Raw genomic sequence first — 11936 nt, 5'->3', positions numbered from 1 at the left:
TTTCCATCTTTTCAATGGCAGACACAAAAGGAAAAATACTTCACTGCAATAAAACCCCATGAACGCATAGTAGCCGAATGTTGTGAAATTCCTGCAGACGTGACTGTCTTTTGTATCTCCCAACTAATTCCAAGCTGATGGAAGCAACAAACACAGTCAGAACCTAAAAGAGTCCATTCATTTACATACTGCACTGATGGTGATGATTTTGAAGTGGTTACTTCGAGCCTAATGTTGCTTCACTTGCACAGAGCAACAAAACAACAAGCAGCTAATGCTCACCAGACAAAAACAACTTAAGTAATGCGAAATACTTTTGTTTCCACCACCGCCGCTTCCTCCCTGCTTTCTATGCCTGTTTCCAATTGTTCGTCTTATTAGGCAGTCACAGAAAAAAACCTGCCGGATCACCTGCGGTTATTTTGTTTTTTTCTCCTCTAATGGCGCAATCACTCTGCCTCCGTCTCACCGAGCACCCAGCGTCAACCCCATGCAGCAAGAATAGAGACAGAGAAAGACGGAGAGAGAGAGAGAGAGAGAGAGAGAGAGAGAGAGAGAGAGAGAGAGAGAGAGAGAGAGAGAGAGAGAGAGAGAGAGAGAGAGAGAGAAACAGAGAGAGGACGTTTGTTGTGTCGCTTCATCTGCCAGTCTGAAAGGGCACAATGCCGAGCATCCTCCTCTGGGGACAGCGTCGCAAAGACGGGGAAAGAAGGATGGAAGATGACGACTGAGATTACATTTGCCAAAAGAGACTGCTTTGCAAAAGGTGGCAAAAGCATTTGACTGTGGCAACTCCACTCACTATATTGCCGTCATTTAGTAGCAGAGAAGAAGCCAAGCCCTCCGCCTGAATGGCTTGTTGTCTCCATTTATTGGGGTTACTGTTCAAGCTATGTCCAATCAATGAATATAACAAGAATATTACAATATGGTACGAAGATTCTGTACAGTTTTTGTAAACAAGTTTGGTATGAAAGGTCCTTGCACATGCAACTAAGTCAGTGCATTCATACTGTAAGTCATTTGTTGCAGTGAATATTTCAATTTCAAATTCAGTCCTACAGTTCACTTCTTCATCCTGCAATCAATTCTATGACATGACTGTAACATTTACAAGATTTCCCCTGTTTGATATTTGTTAGTAAATGGGCCTTACTGGTGAAACTAACCTCGTTCAAAGCATTCCTGTCAGGGTCCACAGTCAGCATGTACTTATCAATCAGATCGATATTGAGTTTTTATTGGCAGACAATGCGTTCAAAGCAGGTTCAGACTAAGATACATCCACAGGGAAAGGGTGGAGGGAGAGGACCATGATGTGAAAGAAACGTGCATGGAAGCTATTTTTGAACAGAATGCTTGCATCTGGATGAGTTGCCATGTTGATGTTCAGGGAAGACGCAGGACTATGTGTTTGAATGTAAATCCACCAAAGAGGTCAGCCGTGTCACTCTTGACCAACAATCAAGAAAAAGAGAAGAGAAAGAAACTCGGAAACATCTGAGCAAAACACGCAAACTGCTTCCTGACATTTGTCCAAAATAGCCTTTATGGGGCTTATGGGGCTGAGTCAGATTGACTTGGCTTGGTCAGACGCCCCCAGGGACGAGCCTGCTTGTCTGCATTGATGTTTTCACACAAACACCTGACGGACAGGTCGGACATGCTCAGTGGACTGTGCTCGAGCCTCTGTCACCCTCCGGCAACATTCAGGTAGAGGGCCAGTGTGGGCTTATAGTCGGAAAAGCCTCGGGAGAAAGGGCATTTGTTCAAAGTAAATTGAGTAAACGGTTTTGCTTTTGCATGTTATTGTATCCAAGAGTCTGAAGAAAATATGATGGTGGATTTATTTTTTCCTTTCTGAAACTTTGATGCCCTTTTACATACTTGGTATTTTGGGATGGATATGTTCTGTTCATCCATTTTCTTCACTGCTAATCGAGCGCTCTGGGTCATGCGGTGCGGGAGCCCATCCCCCACTGCAACTGATCACTTGTCAATCACAGATGACTTCTGGGCACGCAATAGTATTCATAAAACCGGCCCGAAGATGTTGGTGATGTTATGTTGGTGTCTCACAACAAATCGTGAATAGCGGCTTTGGTCAGAGAATTTGTGAATTTCCTCATGTCAACCAATCAGCATCCTCTGCCACTTGTGTCTTGCCCAGCTGTGTCTAATTGTGTCAATTAGTGTATGTGTATTTAGTTTCTTGTCTCCCCACTGTCTGCGTCAATTCATTGTTGTTTTCACCACGTCGTGCTGCCTTTTTTTTGCCCTGTTGTTTCCCCAATGTCTTGCTTTGCTTACGTTTTGGAGTTTGCTTTTGTTTTGGTTTAATTAAATTCCCTTTTACGTCGTCACCTCTGCCTCCTCGCCCTGGTTCTCTGCATTTGGGTCCACAACCACACCTAAAACCTGACCCCCCCAGTTTGTTTGGCATTCGAGAATTGGCAAAGTCCGGTATTTGTTGTAGAGGATTACTGTACTGTGTTTTGAACAAAAAGTCTTTTTGGATAATTCAAACCAAAAACACATACCAGGTTTTGGAAAATGACATTGTAATCTGTGTGGTTAGCACATTCTCAGGGTGCAGGGTTCAAATCTGGTTTCGGGCTTTCTTGTGTGGCGTTTGTTACCTCCATGCTTGAGCGAGTTTTCTCCAGGTACTCTGACTTCCTTCCACAATCCAAAATTCTGTACAGTAGTTGCATTTACGATTCTAAATTGCCCATGGATGGGAATGTGAGTATGTGTTTGTCTATTTATGCCTGACAGCTGGATGACATTAGGCAGTTTTAGAAAATGGACGTATGGGTATTTTTGAACATTGTGAGAAGCCTCGAGTCAAAGCTAAGACCGTCTTTGTGTGAGGCTAATCATCGACCTTGGGGGGGCAACTTCAAAATCAGACATTGGCTCAACTTTCCTCAACATCGCATTAGCCCGTCACGTCTCTGACACCGATTTGTATTTTGAAAGGAATTTTAAACAGTGACCCATGACTGCTTGCTGCCACCTACTAAAATCCCTGACAGTGCAAGCTGCTTAAACATGCACGCCGACTGGGACAGATGAGTGCGCGTGGCCGTCCGGCCGTTTGACGAGCTGTCGGCGGGCTTAAAGTCACCAACGAGCCAAGTAGGAAATACCTGTCATCGCCGAGCGATGACTGACATCCTCCAGTGGGATATGAAAGGTACAAGCATGCCCGAACGTGTGCGGCAAAGTGGGCATTCACATTGTGTAGTATCCGCTCGCTTCTAAATGCGTGCTTGACGGCTGCATTTGCATACTCGCGCACATGTGCAAACCGCTGCTTTTATAGCTGTCAAATATAATAAATGGACGCAGTTGATACTTGTTGCTTATGAGCGCGTGTGCGGGCGATCTTTTCCCGTCCGGATAACAAACGACATCGTAGCGCGGCTGTCAAACCCGGTTGACCGCAAGTAGGTATATCCGCATGTGCATCACGGCTCACGGTAGGAGCTAACTGATGTGTACGTTCGTCTTTCAGCAGCCGGGCATAAACAAGTGAGTCAGCTGCTGACTAAATTATGACACATGCTTTAATGATGCCTCGGTCGTCACCCATTGACATTCACCGACAAGCCAGCCGGGGTCGAGTGCGTGCGCACGAGAGCCGCGCTCATGTTTGGGATGAGTGTTGACGTCTTCTTGTAAAAGAAGAAAAGCACGGATGGAGACGTGGGCGAAATGACGAAGGTGGTAATAACCACTACAAGCAATTTTGCCTTTATGAAATGACTCCTCCATTAACATTAAGAGCGCCTCCATTTTGAGATAATTCAAGACGCCGAAAAAAAAACTAATGTAAATTTAGATTAGTAGAAAACAAAGAGAGGCTGTAAAGAGGATGTTTTTCAATGCTTATTAATGAGCCGCAATATGAAAGGGATCAGCATTACATCACAATATTAGGCACTTAAAATGGGGGTGGTGGGTGATTTTAGTGGCGCACTAGTGCGGATCTGCATTTTGCATGCTGCTCAAGTGCTTGAGCAATATTTTTGATTAGGAAGACGACGCTGGCGAGAGTTGAAAGGATGGTCTGGTGCTTTATAGTTGGGGCTAAAAAGTGAGGTCGTTAATACAATGACCTGCTGCAAGCTCAGATGGAAATGCGGATCTTGAAAATTTAGTAGTCCCGACAACCCGAATACAGCGATACCTCGATTTAACGGACCTGTTACCGACAGATCCTGGATTTAACCGACAGAAAATCTGTATAGTACTTTTCAAAGTCTGCTAGTTCCAGAATTGTTCGCAGTTCTCCACAGTGCCAGGAAAGTACGCCGTGACGTCAACATACAGACAACGGTCACTGTTTTCCGGTTTGTGCTGTTCTCTCGTCATAGATTAACAGACGGGACAGTAGACTGGACAGTAGACTTTATTTTTTTCTTTTTCCCCTTTCTTTTATTCTCTCTTTTTCTCATTCTCTCCTTTTCCTCTTTCTTTTTTCTTTTTTTCCTCTCTTCCTTTCTTTTTCTCTATTTTTTCCGCTTTCTTTCTTTCTTTTTCTTTCTTTCTTTCTCTTTCCTCTCTTTTTTCTTTCTTTCCGTCTCTTTCTCACTTTTTCCTCTTTCTTCCTTTCTTTTTCTTTATCTCTTTCTTTCTCACTCTCTCTTTCTTTCGTGTGTTTTTTTAGGCCACAAAATAAAGAACTTTTATGTGATGGCTAATCGTCTCAAACGGATGATCCCTTAATTGCCCCAGTTAGTCTCTTAAATGGAGGTTCCATTACCAAGCAATAACATATTTACTCAAGTATTCAAGTTTTAAAAGGACATAATAGTGAGTTATCTTTTGCTATACGTATGGTCATGCTAATTTCAAATATTTTCCATATAATGACAAGAAAAGTGCATCCCCGTTGTACACATCCCGCAACCATGCATTACTCTAGCCATTCACTTCCTGTCATTATTCCAAAGGCTATCCAGCGTCATCGTACAAACAATCTTTGTTCAATCGAAATCATTTCAGACACAGCGGGTAGCCGCATGATTTCAGCACTGGAAGAAATGAAATGATATGTGCTGTCTGCACAGCACCAAATGAGTCCTAGATGAAGATAATTGGAGCATTTAGTCAGCAAAGCAACGCAGCGACAAACCAAATGGCCTCAAATTGTGACAAACCAAAGCCATAATTGCTGTTGGATGTTTTTGCTACTCATCCTGGTAGAAGGACGGTGACTGTACTAACCACTACAATAGTATCATTGTTTGTGATTTTAATTAATTCAAACTCATTTGTGTGTTTTATGAAATACATGTTTCCTGAACAGCTTCCGTAATTCAAAGCGCGTCCCTGCTGACATGCACAGTTTGCGCTATCAACATGGCATCAATCAGAGAAGAGCTGCTTTACAATGTTGTGATGCGGTTGAGATATTTAGCAACTTTTTTGACTGAATTTTTATTTTTATTTTTTTAAGTGACTGGCGGGTTTAGTTCCCACTAGGACAACAAACAAACATTGTCATCTTATTTTTTTTTTCTGTATGAAAAGAAATGAGCTGAGTGGAAAGCAATCACAGTTTATTCCGCTGAACACGACCAAAGAAATGGTGCCAATTTACATGCTACAAAAGCAGTGATTTATCCGGCAGTAGGAAACTTTTTAAAATATTTTGCCGTTGTGGCTTTAACTGCGCCCTAAGTCTACATGAGATCAGGTTGTGAGAAAGCTGGCAGTGGCAGTTTTGTTAAATTACTGAATGTAAAAAGTGTGAATTGATCAAGGATCATGTTTTGAAAAAGGGGACAAGAGGAATCACTTGTTTGAGGTTCGAAGACGGGACAGCGTGAACTCACCGTGGTTGTCTTGACTCGGCCTCCGGGCTGCGTACAAGTCCAGCCGGATTTATTGACTAACAGGTCGCAGCCCTCATCCTCCAAACACGGTACCATCTCGCACCACTGCTTTTTCCGAACAATGGCAGCTGTGGAGAAGATGGAGAGTACAATTAAGGAGGCGGGGTCTGTTGCATCAGAGGGGGGGATAAACAGATGACGAAAAACGATTGAGATAGCTGAATGTAAAGATGAGCAGAAAGAGGAAAGTGCAGGATGAACATGATGGAAAAAAATGATGTGATAGGGGTATTTGAAAAATACACTTATGACTGTAAATAGAGTGAAAAAAAAAAGGACGGGGCTCCGATTGGAGGGCAGATGAGGGATGTGGGCAGATGAAGAGCAATGAAGCGCAGACACAATTGAAAGATATGAAATGAGGGGCTGACAGTGAGCGATGAGGCCAAGATGGCGCCAATCACAACAGATGGAGACGAGCTGCGATCAGACAGGTGAATGCATTCAATCCAAACCGCTACCAAAACCCCCAAAAAAGAACACACCTGAATACAACACTGTGAAATTTTGCAATACCTGGAATTGTGTAGATTATTACTTGTACCCAACAAATTGTAGTACAAAAAAAAAGCTGTGAAATTAGCAAGGTTATTTTAGTTAACGAAAACTAAGAAAAAAAATTCAAAAATTCAAAAATGAATTTTGTTAAAAAAAAATAAAAACGAATATGCTTTATTAAAAAACGAAAACTAACTGAAACTATATTTGATGTTTACAAAACTAACAAACTATAATTCTAGCAAAAATGTCGTTCGTTTGAGTCTTTGGTAATTAATTTAATGCATGAGCCTTAGGGGATGAAAGTAAGCAGATTTATTTTGATATTAACTGGAATAAGGACGTTTGAAAGTGTGTCACACAGAAGTGATGTCATCTAGCAGCAGTCAATAGAAAAACACCTTCAGACGATGTCGCTCCGACGCTGTTTTTTTTTTTAAATATTATGCACAAATAATACACATTTAAAAAAAAACAAATGAAAAAAAACCCTAAAACTAATACTGAAACTAACTAAAAGTAAGCATTTATTAAATAACTAAAACTACTAAAAACTAACACAACCACTCTGAAAACTAATTAAAACTAACTAAATTAAAACAAAACTCAAAATGAAATAAAATGTAAAATCTAAAATGAAAAATTCCAAAACTATAATAACCCTGGTAATTGGTCAGTTGAAATGAGGAATATGTTACTTAGTTGAAGCAAAATTGCTAATAGCAATACAATCTCAATAAGGAGTTACAATATATTACTAAGAAGGAAAAAAAAAGCCTTAAACGGAATACCCTTACAGAAAAGAAATATTTACATATGATACACCAAAAAGACCACAGCAGCCACTTTGAAACTTCGTTTCAGAAAACCTAAGAGCAACTGTGAAGAAGAAAAGACAAGGACAAAGGCATAAATTCTCACCGCTGCACAATAAACACGTCCGTGTGTAATTATTGCCAAACTTGTATGGAGAAAAGAAATGAAGTGAAGGTGAAATTGGATGTCATGAAATAAGACTTAATTTTCCGCCCTGCAGAGATTGAGAAGCAATTGAAGCGATCGTCGTACATTTTGAAATCAAGCTGGAGTTGCCCTCCTGGTGGATGCTGATTGCCTGTGCTGGGAACTTTAAAGGTGCTGGAAAAAAACTAAAATGTGATGAGTGATTCACTCTGGCACGCTGACACGGAAGAGCAGTTTGAATCATTTGAGAGAAGAAGAAAAAAAGAAAAAAAAAGGATCGATCCATTGAGCGCCGCAGGGGGGCAACCAACACCTCTGTCAAGCTGGGTGGTTATGTGCTCTCACTCACTCACTTTGTTTATTTATTTATTTTTTTATTTTTTTTTAATAGCTCCACTCTGAATGGCCTGCAAAAGCCAGGGGGTTGCCATGGCAACACATACATGTAATGACCAAAAATATAAGTGCTTCGAGAATGCAATCGAAGAACTCGAGCTGAACAGAAACGTACCGAATGATCCTAACAGTTTGACGACAGAATGGTTTGAATTTATTAAGAAATGTGGAAGGAAGAGGTCATTATGCATAATAGCTCTTAATTTGGCAATTCTATTGTGAACTTTCTATTGGGAATTTTTCAAGTGTCATTAAAAGTCCCAAGATAGGACAAATAATCGGCCCTGGCATCTTGAATTCGGCCCATCGGCCCAGCTCTACCTTTGATGTTTATTGGTTCAGTTTGATCTCTATGTTGTAAATGGATGAATGGGCTGCTCCTTCTAAATTGTCGGCTGGTCTCTCGGGGTCAAATGGAGTAAAATAATACTTGAATAGCACCACATCAGCCCTAAAGAACACAGGCCCACCGGGCATCTGTCCTGTATGCCAGATGGCCAGGCCAGGCCTGCCATCTTGTACTACTAAAAAAGTTAGAAAGCTTAGAAGCAGTCAAGAAATAGGGAAGAAAGAGTAAACACTTTAAAATTTGGGAATTTGATTTATTGTGAAAATATGGTTATATTATAGTGCAAAATAGAATTTTGGGAATGTAAAAAAATAGTTGATATTCTGAATGAGTTTGAATTTGAAATGGTAACAACGCTGAACTTTTTTTTTGTGGAATATGTGAAATTCTGAGAAAAGCAAGAATTTTTGGAACATGATAAGCAATATCCTGGATAGCCTGACTTTTGTGACCATGGTGAAGTTCAATTTGTTTAAAACAGTGGAGAATTGTGGAAGGACACAATAATAGAAAGGGGGGCACATTCATGGAAAACCCCCCAAAACAAAACAGAGTGAAAGGACACTGTTCTACCTTCTGACAAAAAAAATCTTTGCTTCATATCTGTAAATTTGCGCACTAAAAGGGCACCTTGAGCAGATGCCATTACGTGGCTTGTATCTGCAGAAAACACGCTAGCTAATGCTATGCTATGCTATCATTGTGAAATATGAACTACTGATATAGTCTCAACACAGTATTTATGATTGTCCAACAAGTGTTTAATAGCATTGAATGAAAAACCAAATTATGTTAATTCGATTGGATATTCATCCATTGTCACGAGCTGACAAGCATTGCTTGCACAAGCAAAAAAAATAAAATAAAAAATTGGGAACGGGGAGGAGCTAATTAATGAAAGCGCAGTTGGTGGACCCCAATTTGAGAATCACGAAACCATGCAAATTGGTCATATTTTTACATCCTGTTGCCAATATCCTAGAACACTGTTTGGAGAATAGTACTGACACTATCGAATATGTTTTAGAATTGATTAATCTATCAATGAGTCAAATGATTAATCTGATTCATTTTAATTTTGCATTAAATTGTATTACAAAAGCATATTTTCCCTGATTACTGTTTATTAACCAGTGATTTGTGTTGATTTCATACTTGGTTTCGTGTTTTAAAAAAGTGGGGATTGATGTTGTACTAGGTTTCCGGTTCGCTAACTTTTCCAAAGTAAAAACGGATGTTTAAAAATGTCTTAGTTTGATCAAATAATATAATAATAATAATCACTTATTAAGCCCATTATAGCAATAGAAAGTTTTGTCTATCCTTAGATACTTTCATTATTTTTCCATGTACAATTAATACTTAAAAAAAATAAAATAAATAAATTGCCACTTGTTGTCGACTGAAAATGACATCACGTGCTCAGTACTCAGGTAACGACCAATCACAGCTTATCTGTTTTCTCGGTTTGGTCATGTGACATACACAAGCTGAGCTGTGATTGGTTACCGTTTGTGATGTCATTTTCAGTTGACAGCAAGTTGCAAAATGTTTTTTCAAAGGTACTAATTGTACATGAAAAATAATGAAAATATATTTATTATAGACAAAGTATTAACGCTTAACTACTTTAAACACATAAGATAATCAGTCTTCGTTCATGAAGGACTACTGAAATCAGATAAGAATTGCTGTTGATATGCTAAAATAATAAATTTTAAATAAAAAAAATGGCTCCAAATGATTACTCCATCATTAAAATAGATGTCAATTAATTAATTTTGACAGCTCTATTAGAGAATGACAGTCCAGAACACATACAAGCACACACATGTGCTGCCTCGTTGCATAAAAATCATCAGCGGCGAGAACGTTATTAATAAATACTCGTGGGGCATTTATCTTCCCACCTACCAAATGGTCGTTCACATTGGTGTCAACAGCCAGCATCTTGCTCTTATAAATTCGCTCTAATCCCATGCCAGGACGGTGAAAGATGGGCCGTGCGTTCGAACGGGCTGACTCGACGACAGATCAGATCTCACGTGATGAATGTGGCGCGCCGCTCGCCGATGAAACATTTTGATCATTAGAAAAAGGACACATTGGTTGTGACCCAAACAGGTAACGTGGCATTTTGTAGGGCGTGTTTGTTTGAACTAACATGCAGTGGTGCCTTGATTGCTTCATTTGTGATATGGCTGTTTTGACTTACAACCGTGGTCACGGAATGAATTCACTTGTATCTTCAAGCACCACAGTACTAGTAAGCATTTGTATCCATGACTCCATTTTCTATAGCGCTTGTTTTCATTAGGGTTGCAGGCAGGGGACTGGGACTCAGTTTCAGCCCTGGAATTTCAGAAGGGTCAGACCGGCCCCATTTTAGTTCACATTTTAATGAACCTACACAACTTTAGTTTGTGCATCAATGTAAAATAGATAGCATTCCCTCCCACTGAGATGATAGATGCTAACTTGAAGATAGCAACGGTACGTAGCAGGCTTTCCCGTCATGCTTTGTTGCTGTTATTAGTAACACATATGATTGTGTTTTGCCTCTTTCATGTGTTATTTTTATACTGACCAGGTTTACTCTAGATTATGTGTGGGCTGCTGTCTACGTGATTTTGAAACAATGTGTGGGCGCTTGCCTGCCCATTTGTGGCCCAAAATATAGGACAGCCCACCGGAAATTGTCCCGGCCCTCCGGTTAGCCCAGTCTGGGCCTGATTGCAGGTGAGCTGGCGCCTATCCAAGATAACTTAAAGCACAGTGCAGCCAGGAATTGGTCGCCAGTCAATTGCAAGGCACGTTCACGTTCATATTCACTCCCAATTTAGAGTCTAAAATGATTCTGTGCATTTTTGGAAAGTGGGAGGAAGACGCAGAATCTCATGCTATCTTGTAAATACATTTGGAGAGAACAAATATTTTTATGTTTTGTTCTGCCAAGAAAATCGAACGCATTAATGATGTAATCGCCCCAAACTCTTCAAACTGTTACCAATTTTCCTGCGTCCACATCCAGGAATGTTGGCGACAGTCTGGCGGGTCTTCAATTTCTGAATATATGTGACTGGTCTTATGTACTCATTTGCTTTCGAATCTCCTCAGACAACTTCCTTGTTTCCTCTAGGAGTGTGACGATATATGGATATTGCGATAAATCATGATACTTTGTATCCCGATAGATTAATCGATAGCCCTATGCAAGTACGGCGATATTTGTAGTTCATATACAGCCACTATAACGGCTCCATTGTTCATTACTTATTGAGCAATTACTTGGCAGCCCGCTAAGGGGAGCACCTTATAAGAGTGGTGCAGAAATGTACGGAAGTTTTAAGGCGAAGAAGATTCATCATCTTACTTTGACTTGTGGAAGACATTTACCTGTCCAGCAACTGACTCACTTTTGCATGCGTTTCTATGAAAAATATCTTCAATTTTAACATTTAAAAACACATTTTATGTTTCAACTTTTTGAAGCACACAAAATCTGAGGAATATTAATATTGATTTAATTGAATTTAATATTCAAGTCATTTTATTTATTTACTTTTGCAATGTTACGCAAAATGGTGTCACAGTTTATAAAATGAAACAATTGACTATGTAACTGCCATGTTGCATGACAGTGTTTAAGAAAGAGACAAATTTGTTCACAGAAAGTTGTCTGTTATGATTTTTGTTTAAACAAAATGCACTGAAGTACTCACTGTGAAGAAGACACCAGTTTTAATATTGTGTTTTAGTGATGGTACAAAAAACTTTTCTCTTTGAAAAAATCATCAGTTCATGCCTTGAGTAGTTTTATCATA

General features: G+C 39.9%; 1 protein-coding gene across 3 annotated transcripts in view; it reads right to left on the bottom strand.

Moving 5' to 3' along the window:
* Window positions 1-11936, bottom strand: part of tafa5a (TAFA chemokine like family member 5a) — a 164070-nt gene that overhangs the window by 16239 nt on the left and 135895 nt on the right. For all 3 annotated transcript variants that reach the window (XM_077501172.1, XM_077501171.1, XM_077501173.1), the window contains exon 3: window positions 5847-5974. In XM_077501172.1, the coding sequence (XP_077357298.1) occupies window positions 5847-5974 (128 nt within the window). The remainder of the gene's footprint in view (window positions 1-5846; window positions 5975-11936) is intronic.

Source organism: Festucalex cinctus, chromosome 16, assembly GCF_051991245.1.
Source record: "Festucalex cinctus isolate MCC-2025b chromosome 16, RoL_Fcin_1.0, whole genome shotgun sequence".
NCBI lineage: Eukaryota > Metazoa > Chordata > Actinopteri > Syngnathiformes > Syngnathidae > Festucalex > Festucalex cinctus.
Note: the sequence above shows the minus strand (reverse complement) of the source record. Positions and strands in the feature narration are given on the sequence as shown.